The sequence below is a fragment of the Tetrao urogallus genome (assembly GCF_951394365.1).
Source record: "Tetrao urogallus genome assembly, chromosome: 1".
In the NCBI taxonomy this organism is placed as follows: Eukaryota; Metazoa; Chordata; class Aves; order Galliformes; family Phasianidae; genus Tetrao; species Tetrao urogallus.
Genome location: NC_136813.1, coordinates 149,683,232 through 149,703,021, shown reverse-complemented (window position 1 = coordinate 149,703,021; position 19,790 = coordinate 149,683,232). Strand labels below are relative to the sequence as shown.

At 44.0% G+C, this 19,790-nt stretch overlaps 1 protein-coding gene across 1 annotated transcript in view; it reads right to left on the bottom strand.

The window, feature by feature from the left end:
• Positions 1-1,385, bottom strand: part of EEA1 (early endosome antigen 1) — a gene marked incomplete at both ends in the record, with an annotated part of 63,327 nt that extends 61,942 nt beyond the window's left edge. Inside the window, one exon of the mRNA XM_079549166.1 lies at positions 1,362-1,385. Within this exon, the coding sequence (XP_079405292.1) occupies positions 1,362-1,385 (24 nt within the window). The remainder of the gene's footprint in view (positions 1-1,361) is intronic.
• Between the last annotated feature and the right edge of the window lie 18,405 nt (positions 1,386-19,790).

Genomic DNA, 19,790 nt, shown 5'->3' with positions numbered 1-19,790 from the left:
GAAGTACAAACAGCATCTTTGTAACTGCTGCCTTCCTCCTTCCCAGCCTGAAGCCAGCCTTCTGGACCAACAGAAGTGCCATGCAATGCAGGAGTTCACCTGTTGCCTATCATCAGCAAATGATAAACTACATATATATATGTATATGAGAAACCATGTTTGGTTTGGTTCTTACTTTTTTGTTTGTTTTTAAACCAATTACATTTATGATGCACAAGGAAAGTTCCAAAAGGAGGACTGTTGACACTCAAATCACTGCCTCGGTGATGAGAAAATTTTGATTATTCTTAATGCTGCCCCTAGTTGTAATACTTACTCTATCTGCAAATTTGGCAGCAGCAGCCAAAGGCTCACTTTTTGTACCAAGGCACATCAGAAGTCACTGCCATGCTTTGCCAATGGCAAGGTGTAGGTCAAAAGACATGGATGAAGTTACACACACAGTCACTGCTTCTACCGACAGGGCACGAGGCTTTTTGTGAGGGGAGCTTTCCAAAAGAAGAGTTATTCACACCACTCAAAATGCATGCACAAGTTTTGCCATTTCCCTGTTTACTTCTGAGCACCTCGATTATCAACGTGCTCTGCTGTAGTTTGGTCATTTTGGGGAAGCAGTGAAGAACAGCTACATCACCAGCGAAGGCGGTCGCTTGCAATGCACAAAAACTTCTGTATGACCTCAGGTTTCTCACACACAGGAGTGAACCTCCCCTCAGGCTGTTTTGTACACCATCTCAGCGTTCCTTGAAGGCCTGTGACTTTTCAGAGCAGTCAGCACCCAGCCAAACGCTGGTACCACGTTCAATGAGGGCAGCGCCGAAGTCCCGCTGCTCGCAGCTCTCCTCCCACCACGTTCCGTCCCTCGGAAGCACGAAGCTCGGAGCGCACCACACGCATCCCCCACCCACGCTCTCGCAAACCCGGCCCTCTCGGCCGCGTGCAACGAGGAGTCTCAGCGGGCAGATGCCGCAGCCCGGCTTTCCACCCAGCCGGGCCCGCAAGAAAAGCCGGTTCCGAGCAGACGAGAGGCGGCTGGGTAGCGGCCGGCGTTACGAGCCCGTTCGCCCCCGGAGGGCCGCGATGGAGGCGCGCCCCACGGCTCCGAGCTCAGCCCGGCGGCCGGCGGGGATCCCTCCGCCCCCCCGAGGAGGGCGCGGCCCCCGGCTCTACATGCCCGCCGCCCCTAGCCGGGCCCACCCCGTGGCGGCGGGGCTCGGGGCCGCCCACGCGGCCTACTCCGTGCCCGCGGCGGGGCCGGGCAGCGCCGCAGCTCGGGCCGGTGCCTCCCGCCCCGCCGCCGAGCGCGGCCGGCACCAGGAAGCGGGGGAGCCGCCCCGCCGCAGCGCAGCGCGCCGCCTTACCCGCTGCAGGATCCGCCTGAACATGGTGGCGGGGCCGGGTGCCGCCGGGCGGTAGCGGCCACGCCGAAAGGAAACCGCGGGGCCCCGCGCAGCGCCGCCCCCGCCCCGCAGGAGCCCGGCGCGGCCCGCTCGCCCCGTGACAGCCGCGGCGGCCGGGAGGCGGGGCAGCCGCCGGGGCGGGACCGAGCCGCGCCGGGCAGCGCCCGCCCCGCCTCGGAGAGGGCCGGGCCGAGCCGAGCCGGGCCAGGTCGGAGACGCCGTCGGGGGATGGAGCCGCAGCCCTGTTGAGCCTTCGCTGCCGGCGGGGAGCGGAGGAAGGGACGGCTGCTGGCGGGAGCCCCGTCCCGTAGAGCTCTCCGTCCCGCCCGCTGCCCGCCGTGCCGGTTGTTGGGAGTGTCGAGGGGCGCCGTGGTTTGGATAGTCAACTGGAAGCCAAACCTATTGGAAATGAAATTTATTCCTTATTGCTTCCTTAGAGCAATAGGGCGGGAAGAGCTACCTTGTGGCATAGCTGCTTAGACTCGCATTAAAATGTCAGAAGAGAATATTGTGCTCCCACACACGTAACCGTCAAACACAAAATAGCCCCAAAACGAGCAGTTCTGTCCAGAAAGGTTCCAGTGCTGAGGCAAAACTCCTATGAGGCTTTTGGCAGGAGACCTGCAGGAACACTGATGTCCTCCGGCACGCAGAACTGAGTGCACTGCCATTTCCTGCCGGTTCTAAAGCTGCAGCTTTTATTTATTGAATGCAAGGCAGAGGGTCATGATTAAATAATGGACTGCTTGATGACTGACTGTGCAGGGCATAGCAGACGTTAGATGCCACTCTGCTACAATGATTGAAAACATTTCCACTCTGAAGCTGATGTTTTTAAGCACTCTAAAATCCAAGGATTTGGCGTGAGTTATGAGCACATGACGAGAAGGATTCAGCTGCAGCAGCCAAGACGTGAGGCACAGCAACATGAAGTGTCCCATCTGAGTTTCCCCAGCTCCAGGTCCTGGTGTTTTGTGAGATTGTTCCTCCGTTAGGGTACATAAGAGCACACACCATGTAGGGGCATGGCTTCAGCTGTTGAGGGGTGACGTCTTTGGTCACATCCATCAGATCATTTCCATTTTTGTGTCCATATATGAAGCAGCTTTAAAATACTCTGCACTGTGTGGCACTAGTAAGGTCTGTATTTGAATTTTCTGCATGGAATTAACAATGGGAGGAGAGTTTTCTTGCTGTACTTCGCAATATGCTTTGTACTGTCTCCCAGGTTAGCAGTTCCTGAGTGCTTACAGTAATGTTGAGGATTCTGGTAAGAAGTCTTACATCAGAGGAGGATGTTCTTAAACAAGTCCTGTAAGGAAATGCACAGTGCTGTATTTCTGTGGATGTTTCTGTGGATTTATGCACCTGTCTCTCTGTTCCCCATCATTTCCTCAGTGACTTCTGGATCCATTGGCCGATTTCCATCAAATATCACTGTGCCAATTGAGGCTCAGAGGCAGTGAGCTCCTACAGATTTAAGCAGGTGCCCAGGAAGAGAGAGAAACCTTTCGAATTCCCCTGTAAAGGAAAGACTGCGGTGTGATCACCTTTGCTAAACACCAAGAATGAACATAAGAATTCACCTTTGGGGCAGACATGTAGGAAAAAAAGATTTAATCAGTCCCATGTTGAGTGGAATTCCTTACTTTTAATTATTATGTGTATGTTAATGTCTGTGAGTTCATATGTGCAGCACAAATATTGAAATCACATGCTGTTTAAATATGGTTTATGCCTTCAGGCATGGGAGTTGCAAATTTGCATTTCATCCAACCTCATAAATTTTGTGAGGGCTTTGGCACCTTTGTGTGGAGCCTATTGCTGACAGTCTTGGACTAAAATCATGGCAGAGACTTTCTTGGGCATTCCATCTGGAAAGCGGGTGCTTCGTCCTCTGAACATAAGTCACCGGCTCAGTCTGAACTATAGCAGCCTCTCACATACCATTAGCTGCAGAAATCAGCAGACCTGCATTTCAGTAGACAATCAGAATCAATCTTCAGACTGAATAAGCAGTATTCAAAATGGCCCAGCATGCAGCAGCACCTCCCAGGCCTTCCAGCAGAGCACTGCCTTTTTTTTTTCTCATTGTTATGCACATATAAGCTCATAAAAAACATGATTCCTGCTCCGTGGCTCACAGAAAGCTGTGCCCATGTAATCTTCTGCCATCACTGAGGGCTGTAAGGAGTCACCATCACTTCAAACAAAATGACTGGGAAAATAATATGTGGTGTGTCAGTATCGCATGTACATAGACTTGTGGCCTGTACATTTCCAAATATTCTGCACTGATGTCCTGCATGTTATCAGTTTTTGTATGGATAATTGTTTTCAAAAGGCTGCCCAGAGAAGCTGTGGGTGCCCCATCCCTGTAGGTGTTCAAGGTGAGGTCCTGGGCAGCCTGATCCAGTGCTTGGCAGCCCTGCCCATGGCAGAGATGTTGGAACTGAATGACCTTTAAAGCCTCTTCCAACCCAACCTATTCTGCGATTTCTGTGATTTGTGTTAAGTTCCTGACACTATCCCATTTTTTTCAAGTTGTCACTTTTACGTTTCTTATTTACAAAGGGTATTAGAAGTCTCTGTGTTTTGGGTTTGGTTGGGTTTTTTTGTTTTGGTTTGGTTTTCTGTTTTTTTTTTTTTTTTTTTTTTTTGCTTCCTAGCTCTTTAATTGTACATTTATGACTGTCACTTTATGTTCTTCGTTTATTTTTGGCAAATGTCTTGCAAATTTATCCGCATCTTTTTCTGAGGCTCTCCTGCGTTGAACTCTATGAATTGAACACACAGAACAGATGGTTTAAAGGATTTGTGTGTTGAAAACCATGATGGCTAGCAGGTGAAAGTAATATGTCAAGAATCCACATCAAAAACCATGGAACAGGCAAATAATAAGATTAAAGATTAGGAGTATTAAAAACTTGCCAACCATCTATCTTCAAGATTAAGTAAGTGCAGAACTGTAATTCATAGGTAAACAATACATTGTAGGTTATAACGTTGCTTAAACCACAAGAAAACATGCATCAGGAATTTACAGATTCCCCCAAATGGTTCAGGAGTACATATTCCATATACAATAGAGGTTTGTGTGTTCCTAAATCAAATCATCATTTTGGCAAAACACCTACTGAGAACTGCCATTTAAGAAAGTCATGGATGGACTAATGGAGATTTAGGAAGGAGAAAACTACCTTGAAAAAGAACTTTTCAGCTACTGATACTCTAGTCTTTCACTACAGATATTCACAAACAAAATATGCAGAGTGCTGTTTGAATTTATGTTTCCTTCATTTTGCTGAGAAACTGCACTTAAAACTCATCATTCCTGGAGTTGGCACCAATCATAGAATCACAGAATCACAGAATGGCCTGGGTTGAAAAGGACCACAATGATCATCTAGCTCCAACCCCCTGCTACGTGCAGGGTCACCAACCAGCAGACCAGGCTGTCCAGAGCCACATCCAGCCTGGCCTTGAATGCCTCCAGGGATGGGGCATCCACAGCCTCCTTGGCAACCTGTTCCAGTGTGTCACCACCCTCTGGGTGAAAAATGACCAATGCCCTTAAAGAGACCAATGGCAGAAAACAGCTAAGAGAAGTCCTTGGTGAAACTCATGATATGGAGAAATGCGTTAGACAGCTGGGCTAAGACATTGACAAGACTCACAGTACATCAAAAAGTAATTTTAACAGTGACACATGAGACATTTGCACTGTGGTCAAACCACACAGGAGCTCCTGTACATCAGCTTGACTTGCTAATCTTTCCAGTAGTATAAGTGTGTATCTCTTACCTCTACCTAGTCATCACTTTTGTCACCAAACAAAAAAATGTAACTAACTTTGAGACATGTCTCCCTCATTCAGTTTAGACTCAAACTGCCCCATGGGTTCCAAAGGTGCGAAGTGGGGAGTTGAAAGTCACAGGATGTCACCTCTGCCTCATCAAGGAGCTAGGCCAAACCTATGGGGTGGTTATAATCTGTGTTTGAGCTGTTCATTGATCTTTCCTGACCCATTCCTTTCTCACACCAGTGAAAATTAACAGCTCTTTAGTTCTTAACTTCAGGTACTGAAGAAGTTGGCAGCTCATCAGTACTTCAGCCTGCTTGTTCCAGGCTGAGTGCATTCCCTCAACTGCTTCAGAGCCAGGCTGAATCTACAGTGATGTCTGTAACAAAGATGTGACAGCTACAGGCCAGGTCCTGTGCAAAAGAGAGACTCCTTCAAGATTGTGTAATCGCTCCTATGAGTAACAAGTGGGTGTGCTAATAAAGATTGCACTACTAATACCAAATTCTGGAGCTCAAATTCCAGACAATCCTGGTGTTAGAGAACTTGAATCTTGTTGGATTTGCACAGCTATCCCCAGTTAACCCAAATTAAAGTCGTAAATAATAGAATAATCTCTATACAGAAGAAAAAAAAACCACAGCAGTAGTTGATTTCGTTTCCCATTCCCCAAGACAGTGAGGACTATGCCACGTAGCTTCGTTGGCTTAAGTGAGAATTATACATGAGTTCATGTAAAAAATAAGCCCAATATTAATATAACCAGAATCTGAGATGGAGAAGATCTGCTGCTGAGTCATGCAGAGCACTGCCAAATGCCTCAGCTAAGAAATTATTCTGCATCAAGCTGAAAGCATGCCACACAACAAAGACTTTCAAATTCCACCCCAGAAAGCTGCAGTGATACCACCAGTCACGTCACTTCAAGGAGATGCTGGCACGTTTCCTGGGCAGTTTCAAGTGGCATGAAAATGGGTAAATTGGAAAAAGAAAGGGGATTGGTGGAGTTCCACTGCAGAGTAAAACATAAATATTTCAAAGAACATATATTTTGAGGTTATCTGCTCACTTTGGTTATGTGCTTTTACATATTTATATATAATTTCTCTTTTTTTGGGGTCTCAGACAAAAACTTCTTCTCTCCATTATTCCAGGCACTTTTGAGGCCATTTCAAAGATTTTTCAGCAAATTACTTAAAGTTCCAAATGAAGTAATCAGGGCAGCCCTTAGCCACGTGGATCATAGGGGATGCCACTACTACTGATCATTTAAATAAATCTTATTCAGTCTCTTCTAGTTACAGCTGAAACGAAAGATGGATTTTCAATATGATGGATAAAGATTGTGATAATACTTACGTGCACTGTTGTGATCACTTTTCTGAGTAATTATAAAAAAAAAAAAAAAAAAAAAAAAAAGTTGAAGGTCCGTAGTTGATTTCAATTGTAATTTTAAAATCAATTTTTTTTTCCAATTTTTCTAGTTATATGAAGGTCCATATAGCACTGATTCAAACACACCTCACTCTCTGCAAATTAATGCACTATTTGTTCACGGCTTTGCATCACGGCAGATGCAATAAGTGTTGGCTTTGTTGGGAGTCAGAGTTCATGCATTGCATCAGCAATTCAGTTAAATATTTTGAAATGGTCAGAGTAGAAGCTGATAAATAAAAAGGGCAAAATTTAGCTCCAAAGGGAGGTTACCAGGCTTCTTGAAACAGTAAACAAATACTCCTGCAGGCTTAAAGTAATCACGTAGGGCTTAATGGCATCTCTTCTTACAAATTCAACCTCTCTACGTCTTCCACATTTGTATTTTGATGTGAGAAATTTGCTGCATCTAAGATCCAAAATGCTGTTTAAGCTGTACAGTATCACACAGCTAAAAGCCCTGCTGACCAAGCCTTGACTTTCCTGAAGTACAAGCCAAACCTGTCCTTGTGGCAACTGAAGTAACGATGTAGATGCACAGAAGAATGATGAAAATAAGCAAAGAAGGATTAAAGATCTCTCTCAGTTAAATATTTTTTAAAAGTTAAAATGTTTGCTGTAAAAGAATAATGAAATGGGCCTTTCATTCTTAATCTGCTTTTCCTGGTGTAGAGCCAGTAAGATTCATAATTTCTTAGAACATTACATAAAGTTTGCAAAGAAAAAAATAAATTACAAATGAAGAATGAAGTGTTTACCAAAGCCTAGGACAAGCTGGGAATCAATGAGGGTAAAAGTAAATGCATTTCCTGTGGATGACAAAATGCTCCATCATTCTCAAGAATCAATTCTTCAACAGCTGAGGTTTCCCTTTCACTAATGCCAGCTGTAGGCACTACTGAGTCAGCTGCCAATACAATTTTAATCTGGATCAAATACGTGTGCCACTGTTCTGCTGTTTCTTCTGACCTATCTTGGGATATGATGTTAAAGCAGTTCATTCTTTCCATTGCCTACAAATTGATTGCAGGCCAAAAAAATATGATGTCCATAATAAAGCTGGACAGGAAAAAAGTTACAGGTTTAAAATAATGTTAAAAGAATTTTAATAGGTGTGATGAGTTTGTACCAGACTTGTATTTTTTAATATTCATGCTTTTTTATTCATTTTTTTGATCCAGTATAAAATAACATGGTGTCACTCCATGGTGACAGGTGACAGGACGAGTGGAAATGGCCTCAAGTTACATGAGGAGAGGTTTAGGTTGGATATCAGGAAACACTTCTTTACAGAAAGGGTGGTTAAGCATTGGAATGGGCTCCCAGTCCATCCCTTCCAGGGAGGTGGATGAGTCACCAACCCTGAATGTGTTTAAAAACTGTTTGGATGTGGTGCTCAGAGACATGATTTAGCAGAGGATTGTTAGTATGGTTAGGTCATGGTTGGACTTGATCTTTCAGGTCTTTTCCAACCTGAGCGATTCTATGATTCTGTGATTCTATGAGGCCAGATTTACCAAACCAAGGAACCACAGCCTGGCCTCCATACCTGCCCTTGCTTGGATGGTTGTTAGGTAGCTGCAATAGCAGGAACAATGCAAGAGAAAGAGGTGATTCCTGAAAGCACTTGCAGGAATGCCAGAGAGATGTTCAGAAAGGAAGTGTTCACTCATTACTGCTTGGCATTGTAATGATACCGAAATGATTTTTACAGAACTGGATATTATGTATTGTAGCAGTTTATAGCTCCGGCAGTCTCTGCCTTGAAAAGTTTATGGACCAAATAAGCAAGAAAAAGCAAGATGTTTTTAAAATTAGAAAATCAATTAAAAGGATTCAACTTGCAAAATGTCACAGTGGTGGTTTAAAAGCTGGCTAGAATATGTGCAGCATGCCAAAACCTCTCGATGAGTTTGCCAGGTGCTTTGGAGGAGCAAGAAGATGTAGAGTTTGAAGTTGGCGTATTTTATTTATATTACACTTTCAGATCAAATAAAGAGATTTCCCATAAAATGTAATGTAGCCATTTTTTTGGTAGAAATTTCAGTTTGAGATTCTTAAAAAAACAATTCTTAATTGTATAAAAATCCTTCATTTTAAGCCTGCCTACTGTAATCACAAATCCTGACAGTGTAACAGTAGAATTGCAAAAATATAGGTTTAAAATGTCATTTGTCCTTAGGAGAAAGGTGAGGGTCATCTCCTGCTACACCATTTGCTGCCTGACCAGCGATACAATGTCCACCGCCAGCTGAGACAGGACCCATTTTATAGCCCAGTCCAAGGCATAAGAAGCAATGAGCAGGCATTCAGTGTTTCATTTCAGAACACTCAAATAAATCTTCTAGTAAGTGTCAGATGTTTAAGGCTGGACTCCTGGCATCCTTGCAGACAGGGGTTTTACTGCTGACCTCTACGAGACCTTGAAATCAATACTGCAGCTCATATGAAGGAAAGAGAAAAACCATTACACATGATTAATGACTGAGCAGGCCTTCTCTGGTCAACCTGACTTTTGATCCCACTGGGGTCCCTGTTACATAGGAACATCCCTTAGGACTCTGTTGACATATGAAGGCAAATAACGTGCATGTGTACATGTCACAGAGCTGTGCGAGGCCACAGCAGTGGATCTGGATGAGTTGAGAATCAGTGTTCCCACTGGCTGCAAACAGCCAGGGCCCAGTTCTAAGGTCTTCCAAGGAGATCTATGCCTGCCTATAGGTATATATTGGAGAAAGGAGGAAAAAGCTCAAATTTGCCGAGTTAGGAATACTGGGATACTAGATGGGGAGCTATCTCAGTCTCCCTGGGGGATTACAAGGTCTTGCTACAAAAATGGGGTTTATGAAGTGGTGGGCAATTAGTTGTACTGAGCGATTTACTGAAATCATCCCAGAGTCTTGTGTTTATAAAGTACCATTGCTACTAAATTACTATTTTTTAATACATATATATATATATTCTGTGAATATAACAGAAAGCAAATATGAAAAGGTACAGTCCGATCTGAGCAGAAACTATGACTCTGAATGAACATCATGACCAGAAACATATTTTAGGAGTATTACAGAGATTTGAAACTGAAGCTGCAGTCAGGAATTCAAACATCAAATTGCAGATTGTTAGTTGGTTTCCTGAAGTCTGCTACCCTACTTACGAAGAACAAGAGCTGGCTACTGTGACTATCACTGCATCACAAGAACATTTAGAGATGATTGAAACTGATTGGTCCATTTTTGTTTGCCAAGGGCCAGGTTATTTTCTACTGAGAGAAAACAATATAGAGACTAGAATTTTGTATAGTTACTTTTTGCCATTCCTCACTGATCCTTTGATGCAGAAGGTGGCTGGGATTTGGAGCTCTGCCAGTTGCACTCCTCTCCACGCACAGGGCAATCAGCCCTGGCAATGCCTCTGGCAGCCCACGACCACTGAGGCAGGCATCCGGGATTCTGTGTCTTGCTCCAGAGGCATCCCCAGCACAGCCCCCCTCTGTCATTTCTTTCCTTGTGATATCACTGGGAAGGAGCTGAGCTGTCAGAAGGCAGATCCAGGGGGCTGCTCCCCATGACAGCATTCCTCCATCCAGTGACGAAGTCCATCAAGCGACCCGCAGGGGAATGAGACTGTCACTACATAAATCCCATTTCTTTCCAGATATCAAAGGATATTTCTCAGACCTGCAGCTGATACAAATACTTCTTGTAGCAAAGGCAGCCCAAGAAACTGAAATTAAATCAGCCAACGCCAGGCAAAGATGCTGAAAGAAAACCATGATCACCACAATCACAGATTGAGAAAATATGTCCCAGGAGCCCCTGCCAGAGCACCGGATCTCTGGGTCATTCCCATCTCTCCACCACCACCAGCACAGCCCCAAGGGCAGTTCACATGATAACTACTAGTGTCTTTCTGAAGAACATCTGAGCATACAATTTATCTGGATATACTTCTCCCTGTTCATCCTCACTGTCCTTAGCAATTTGCATTTAATGAGCAGATCACACATATTTTTATGGCAGATATTTCACAGCAGCAAACAAAGAGTACTCAGCTGCTTTGGGACAGCGCACAAGTGAATCCTAATCTTCAATTTAACCTGTCCTGGAAGGACTCTGTGCTCTGTGCTGTCCCTCCTCTCTCAAAGCACGGGGCTGGGGCTGCCAAAAGGCCTGCAGGGGGATGAGCAGGCTGTCTGCCAGAGCAGTAAGCTCGGTCCCTCGTTGCTGCAGACTTCAGGAGAGCTCATCTACACTTGTCTGCTACAAGACATTGTGACAGCTGAACACCCAACAAATGACCAAGTTGTTCCACATCACCTTTGCTCCCTGCGTTCAAACATAATGAAGCCTTGTAACAAGTGCACTTTTGGTTACACACACAACCATTGGCTGCCTTTTAACCCTCATCCACTGTCCCCTGAAGGTGTGCTCTAGGCAGAAGCTAGCTCATTTCCCAGCAGCAGTATAATGGTGGGGATGAGCTGAATGGCAGCATGTCACTGTACCAGAACTGTAGCAGCAAATGGGGAAGGTTTCTGCATGGTCTCTGCACGGACTGAGCAAAGAGGGCTATCTAGAGGAAATAACAGAAAGTATTGAGAACAAGAAGCATACTTTCAGTCACGGACACTCAGAGCTGTCCTTACATCTCCTCCAAGGAGGCCGCAGAGCTCCTTTTGCATTTGTGGAGCTACTGACAAGCTGAGAGTCTGATCCAAGAGATAACCTGATGTAATAAGATAGCTCAGCTACATCATGCTCTCATGTCTGTAATGCACAAACAGATACAGAAGGGCTGATTTAAGATGGTGTGGGCAATCTTACTTGTTGCATTCCCCGACAACTAAAAGCTTGACCATTTGTCACTGGTAACAATCAGACTATTTTTTATGGAATGAATACCCAAGTGTTTCTATCAGTGCAGCTGACTATATCTGAAAGAACAGCAGATAACGTTTTTTCCCCATCAGGTTGAAAACTTTTTATCTGATCATTTTGTTTGCTCTGCCACTGGCAGTTCCTCGATATCAACAAGTGAATGTGTTTCTCTCATCAGACACATTCAACCCCTTTCCAAGAAGCTGTCAAACACTTTTAAATGTACTTGTATTACTTCTTTCGCCTCACTCCACTGTCCCATTAACAATCTCATGCTTGTAAAGCAGGACAAAGTGCTGTGTGCAGCTTTTCCATCAGACAAGCAGAACTGAGGGCAAAATGGAGGGATTCTATCAGCTCAGAAACTATTTGGCCCTGTTCTCTGGCCAGGACTAAGTTGCCTACCAAAAATCATTCTCTTCTTTGAACTTCAGTGTCAAGTCCAGCCTAAGTCAACCCGACCAGAGATTGCTAGAAAGGTACAAAACCAAGAAATCTACACTATTCCTCAACTATAGCCATATTAGGAAGGCAAAAGGGATAAGACTCAGGGGGCTCCAATCACCAGCTAAAAATTTAGTGTAGTTGTTCTGGGCTTGCCACAGCACACAGGCTGAGTCAGAGCTCCTGAGGCACACAGTTAACAACATCTCTAAAGGGGAGAAATGATTGATATCATTTTTCTCAGTGAGCGATTAAGACTGCTTTTAACAATGCAGTCATGCATGCTATGCACTAAAAGGGATGATTCATCAGTTACTTGGAAGAGGAGCATCTTCTTCTTTCAATTCAGAAGCCAGAGAGATTAGCCAGTGTCCCATTAGTGTGGCTGATTAGCATGTAGAAAGAGAAGAGAGGAAATACTGGCTACTTTTGTCCCTGTCCCCACATCTGCAGTGCTTTTTCTCTTCAAGCAAGAAACAAATGAGAATTCTGTCTGCAGCAGTGCCATTGATTCCCACTTTGCACAGTCTGACACCAGAACTGGCTGCTGGCAGCGGCTGCAGCTCCCTCCTCTGCCTCAGAGCCGCAGGCACCCCTGCGTGCAGCCCCATGCCATCTGCACAGCACCACTGGCTGATGCTGCACGGGACGTCTGTGCCTTCTGATGTCAGTGCTGTTGCCTCTTCTGAACGAAAAGAGAACAGTTATAGGTAGAACTGGTAAAGAGGACAACAATAATGGATTTCTTCTTATCTGAACCATATTGTTGCTGAAAATAAGTTTACAATAACTTTTCTCATCCTTCTATCCCTTTTTGAAATGACATCATGTGTATAATAACCCGCCACTCCCAAGCCTTTCCTTTCCCAGAGTGGGTAGCTCAGCAGTGTAAGGCATTCTTTGCGACACAGTGTGGTGCAATAGAGGAGCATGATGGCACAACCGTCTGAGAGTTAATGCTAGAATTTCTTCATGTCTTTTGAAAAGAAATGGTGTTGTCAAAGCCTGCATGCAAGACAATTCTAGCGAGCAGAAGTTGATGCTGCTGCCTCTTCGTCACAACAAAAGTTTAATTTATGGCAAAGTACAAAGCTTTTTTTTTTTTTTTTTAACATTGATCAAAATTGTCACGGATGATCTCTTCCCCCTGTCCACATATGACTTAAAGGCAGCTTGTTCTGCATGCTTCTGACTGCAGTCACGTAATGATCGCTTGGACATGCTGTACTCAGAAAACTGGCAGCAGTTCCAAGATTGATGAATGACAGATTTCTGGAATCCACTGTCTGCACTGCAAGGATACATACAGTGAGTGCCCTTGCATCCAAACACAATCCCCACGCTATCCCTAACCACCTTTACATCCTGGACTCCACCAATTTAATAGATACACTGTGTCATTCATCCCTGGCTTTTACTTATCCTTTCTTCTGACCTCATCCTGGCTCCCCTTGGCCTTTCACCCTTCTCCTCCTTGGCTGCCACAGCGCCAGCTATTTATGCAGAATGATTCATCCTCTTCTCCACCACTCATGCCTCTCTTTTCCTTGAAGCAGTCTGGGGAGGATGAGTTGCTACCAGACTGTGGTAGCAACTCCAAGGGGCAGACAAGCTCCATATCAGCCCTCATCTCCCTATGTTAGCACTTCCTTCCCAGACTACATTATAGCTGTTATCCTGCCCTCATCATGGTCCACCTTCAATCTCCTGTGCTGGTTGATATTTATTACAAGCCTTTAGTTAGCCAAATCCCTTCTTATCTCACCTTGCTGAGCACAGAGTGTGCGCTTCCCATGTTGACAGAGTGGAAAAGAGTCTCAGCAGGTGTCCATCCAGCTGAGTTCCTGACAGAAAAACACCAGAGGTATTTTGTTTCATATTAATTATGTAAGGGCACTTAAAGCCTTGGCTACACAAACTCCATACAATACAATTCCAATCATCCAATTTAATGCAAATATAATTTAATCCAATCCAATTTAATGAGAATAACTCATTTGAGAAGCTCTTTGGAAAAAAAAAAAATCAAAAAGATGATATTTTGGTGAAAACAAAGATTTGTGTATGTGTATTTGAAGGTCAAAAAATGACACCAGAGACCAAATAATTGAATTGAAACATGGCCAGGATTTCTTTTAATTAAATAGTGAAATATATTGACCAAAAGGAAGCTCTTCTGTGAAAGTATCATCTTTAGTCAAAACATCATCTGAATTTATGCACAGTGCACAATGGACACCAGATGAAATCATCCTCAGTATACCTATGCATGTAACCACGGGAAAGTAATTTATTCCACATAAAAAGACCATTATAGATTTCATACATGAGATATTTATGTAACTTACCTTTATTTTTTCTTTCACTACTACTTCTGCGTTCATCAGAAGCTCCAAAGACAAATAAACTGTCACTCATTCAACTGGTGGTGTGCAGATTTGCCATCCTGGCATGGCTTTACTTTTAAGCTTAAGTTAAAGCAAATCGTCTGTGCCATAAGTGACAAAAGTCCATAACCCCCACTGCAGCAGACTGCATTCAACACAGAACAAGGTCAGACCTGGTGAAGGGAAAATGAGCACAGCATGGAATGACTGCTAAGGTTTTTCTCTGTAAGCAAAACTCGTGTGTTATTCTCCAAATGCTTCCTTGGAAGTGCCCTCAGTGTTTTAGTTAAAACTTCTCCTGTCGTCTCCCTTCTGTTCCCCACAACATACAGACATTTATTTAGTACCAAAGACTTCAGAACAATTTATTCACATTTTTAAAAGTAAGGAGTAATTGATAACAGTATCACTGCATGGAAATTGCCTGATAGCCTTCTGCTAGGTGCTAATACTTGTGCTTTGCATAGCAGAAAAACTGCCACTTCTTTACCAGTGCTTCAGTGAGACAGTTACTCCGCCACCCTGCAGAAGGTCATCACTGACTGTTAATATATAACCCACGGATGTGTTGGATCTTTCCCTGCAGCGCTGTTTCAGACACCGCAGGGGAATCCCCTCTGCTACCCATGCCAGCAGCAGGCAGGGAGCTGCGCTTGCAGCAAGGGGCACCCAGCTGCAATAGCTGCCTGAGGACACCTGCCTCCCACCCTGCCTCCCTCCACGCAGCTCTGTTGGGAGGGGGCTGCACGGCGGCTCCCTGGGCTGATCCACACAACGAAGAGGATGCTCTGAATCCAGATTGCTTTTGTTATCAGAATGGCATCAAGAACTGCAGTGCTGGTGCAGCCAGGAGAGCAGGCGCTGGAGAGGAAGTGTGCCATGGTTCAGACAGCATCTCTTCCCTTAATAAAGGTAGAATGCAATTGAAAGAGCGTTATGGTTACACAGTCATCAAACGGATAGCTCACAAACAAAAAGGATAATGCATTGGTTCAAAAAGAAACAAGATTGAACAGTAAAAACTGCTTCGTACATGTTCCTTCTGCAGAGGAAGTAGCTACATGTATATGACTACATGTATAGCCATTAAACAACATGAAAAATACACAAACATGAATCCGCGTGCATATACACATTTACACACGTAAACACGCAAAAATGTGAAAGAAATGCAAAATACACCTCACGTAAGAGTTTTTGTCAGCTTTCAAAACACGCATGCAGCTCTGATCGTCTGAGGCAGCCAGTTCACGGCAGCAACAACCAGAAAAGCCTATAGAGGGAGCAGGCCGCCTGCTTTTTCTGTGTGACGGGTTTTCAGCCTTAAGGAACAGCCCTGAGGGAAGGACAGCCAAAGGTGGAGGACGATCATGTCTTAGGGAGCAATCCCCTGATCAGGTTACCCTGCAAAGGAATGGAGCAGCAGCAGCACCCACCTGCCCAGGCCATGGGCAAGAGGATTGCAGCTACGTCTCCCTTCCTTTCCTCCTTGCCCTATCTTCAAGTTCACACCTGAGCCCTGCAAGAAGTCAAGAATCACTTACTGTTTTCTCTCTTCTGTAGTCGCTGGCATGTCCTAATGCTTCAGCCTCCTCTCTTCAAAGTTTAGCAGAATTTCATCTTCTGACACCTACAGCCAAAGCAATACAGCACTAGCTAGAAGGCAAGAATGCAGTAAGCTCAGGGCTGCCTGCTGAACAATCAGAATAACTAGAAAATGCACAACTGCATGTCACAGATAACATTAGAGAAGCAGGATCAGTATTAAAATTGCATTCAGAAGACAGAAAACACAAAAATATCAGTTACTGTGATACTGTGATTACTGTTTACATGTCCAAATTTCAACAAATCAAACATTACGTCCATTCTAATTCACACGCACATACATACAAAAATAAAAATAAAAATAAAAACCTTCAACCCATGTATACATTTATTATAGGTACAGAAAGTCGGTAGTAATTGGTTCAGCCCAGAAGGCCCAGCCTAGGGTGCCTCTGCTAAGCGTAATACAAACCTGTGCCAAGAGCCTTACCTTGCCCTGTTTTTATAGCCCAAGGAAAGACAGAATGATGGGACTTCTTGTTTTGTTTTTGAAACAGAGAGGGAGCTGTGAGCAGAAAAATTTAACAGAAAGTGGATCTTACCAAACAAACTCAGATTCAGCCTTTAAGATCAAAAGGCTGGCAACTAAAAGATGTAGGTTTGGGAGTAAAGCTTAACTGAGAGGCCTATGCTTTCTCATCTTAAAAATAACAAATGTGCAAAGGAGAAAATGGTGCATAATGCATGGCAGATCCGCAAGTGTAATTTACTGTGTCATCCCTGTGAATTCTCCATGTAGAAGGACTGGCCACCAGAGTGTGCACCAGCTAACTTCCATTTCTGTAAAAACTTAACAGGCACAGAGCATACAATATTTATACATGAAATTGTACTGAGAGCTCTCCCCCCCACAAACTAAGGTCTAAGAATGCTTTAGCATTCGTCTCCTGGGGAGCAAGAGCAGGCTTTAAGACTGCAATACTTATAGTTAAGCACAGGTCATGCAGAAGTAACAGAGAAAAGGAACACTCTGCCCTTCAGTTCCTAGGCATTGCAGCTTGAGATTTTTTTAAAAAGATAGAATTACTTTTCCTTAACTAACCCCTATAATGTTTCATCTTTTGATACAGCTCTGCTTCTTTTTTTTTTTTTTTTCTCCTTTTCCTTTTTGGAAATTGGAGAGAGACAATTTGAGGAATATATTCTACACAGTGATGTGATTCAGCAACTTTCTGGAAAACATGAATGCAGCCCTTTTTCTCAGTGCATTGATGAAACACAACCAGCAGCAATTTCCTTCATACTGGGCTTAACCAAAAGCAGCCAATGTATCACCAACCTAAGCTCAGAGGTCTCAGATCACAATGTCATTTCTCATGTTCTTTTATATGACTACGAGCTGCTCAAACCCAACCAGTGACAACAACCACAGTACTGCAGAAGTTGCTCAGTGTTACTCAGGGTGGCTCAGCAAATACATTTTCCTTTTGATCAAAATTCTAGGTAGCTTTTGCCCATACTAACACACAAGGCTGTTGCTTCTCAGTATCCCAAGGACATATCCACAGAACGGTTGTTCTGCAGCTCCACCAGAGCAAACCCCCCTGGCGTGGGGTTGCCTCATCAGAATTTTTTTGGCATGAGGACACAGGAGTGAATGAGGCTTAGTAACTCCACTGTAAAAACATGATATGATTTTGCATATTTGGTATTCTTTACCCAAAAGTGCCTCAAGGGTGGGGAATCAGATCAGAATCAAAAACTATTCGCCTTAAAGGAACAAACTCCCACTCTCTGCCCCAGTGACATGAAAAGTAGTAAAAAGAGCTGAGGGAACTGTTGTGCTATACCAGGTGAATTAAAACTATCCCTATAAAGATATGTCTGTCCATAGGGTAAAGGAGTCCAATCTTCAGGCAGGCAGTGTGGTAGCGATCCCCAGTAAGCAATGGTGCCTGTGTCCCCTACTCAAGGGCACATGCAGGAGCGGTGGGCAGCACATGCCCTGCTTACCACCATGACCCCTCCTGCCCTGGGCTGCCAGAAAGCCGCAGTGGCAGCTCTGCAGCACCCACAGCTCATGTGCAGTGTGTCCCGTGATCAGCCCAAAGAGGAAAAGTGCTGTGCAAGCGTCGGCCGCTGTTGTTCCTGGCAGCGCTGCGTGGGGATGCTTGCAGGCACTGCCTGTGAGGCTGGCTAACCACTAACCAGCATGGAGCCTCTGTGCTGAGAGGCACCAAGCACTATTCACCACACATATTCCCATCTGCAAAATAAAAAGTGATTCTGACAACAAAGTCTTCCAGTGACTAAAGGATCAGCGCGCCGTTGGTATCAAGTAGTTGGCACAATTTCTATCATAAACACTGCTATCAGGTCATTGTAACTCAGCTGTAAAAACTGGCTCCAGGCTGATATTTGGCAAACAAGACCCAGCAAGATAATCCTTTCTTAAACACACTATCCTATCTGAGTAATCTACAGACATGGGAATGGAGAGGTCTGCAGATGCAATCCCCACGGACGTCACTGTTGATCTTCTCTGCTGATGTGGAGAAGGGCACCCAGGGATGGGAGCACCTGGCCATCCCAGTGGGAAACCCAGAGTCCCATAGACATACCTCGTCCCATCTGGAACCACCAGATTTCCCGCAGAAGAGAAGGGTAAGTATCATCTATTGCTCTATCAGAAGAAATATCTCTCATTCTTCAAAACAGCTCCTTAGTCATAACACCATAATGCTGTGCTGGCTGCCACAGTCCTCTTCTATTTCAAAAGGCTTCCTGTGGACTGTACCACATCTGAAAAACACTTTGGTTGAAAAAATGCCATCCATCAGCCATTCCGAATGGAGTTTTGCAGATCTGCGCAGAATAAGAGACAGGACAATAAAAATGGTTAAATGCAACAGGGTGGAAAATCAGCACTAAACAAATTGTAACAATTATTTATGTACCTATGCTCAGGTTTTATAGTTAGGAATGCTTCTTTCATTGATTTCATTATTAAAAGTCTGTTTCAGCTAGGGTTTCTTTTTTAAATGCTGAATCTCATTTCCAAACTGCCCTCAGGGAGCAACAGCCACAACAATAAAATTAGGAACCAATTACCAAAGATAAAATTAGAATACCTAAACCCAGCACTATACTGGGAAAATGCAGTGTTAAAATGTATGAGGTAAAATGTTTTCTAACTATCTCAGTGTTAAACTTCATTTTGTCCTTGGAATGGGCAAGGGCAGAAATTTGTGACAAATTATCATGTTATTAAACACAACTGTTTTAAAACTAGTGCTGTTTTTTGTTTGTTTGTTTGTTTTTTTCTCAGTATAGCTAAGGCCAAAGAGGCTTAGTAAGATTTTAAATTAATTTTTAATTAAGAAGACTTTTTTTTTTTCCCCAATGTTTTTTAACATCGCTTCCTTTAGGATCAGGATTCAGGCAGATACTGAGAACACAGATGATACAAATGGTTTACTTTTCCATACTGTTTACACAGTAGATCTGAAGGATCTGCAAAAGCAATTCTTTGGTACAAATGAAGATCACACCACAACCACAACTACCACCACAGTGGCAAAAGCAGCAGTAGGTGCCCAAGATCCATCTACCTACACTAGGGCATCCAGTCAAATACTTTGTGGTGAAATCACCTAATTTGGGTAGGATTGACATTTTGGACTACAAATACCACCATGGATTGGAATTGGGCTTCCACTACCATTCCTGAATAAGCACCTTCATGAGACAGATGTTCTCATGGAGCACACGTTCAGGCTGAGCAAGGCTACAGATGGCAACTCCTCTTTGTGGTCATGTTGAAAAGTGCACTGCCTTTTCCTGCAAAAAAAAAAAAAAAAAAAAAAAAGAAAGAAGAAGAAAGAAAAAAAAA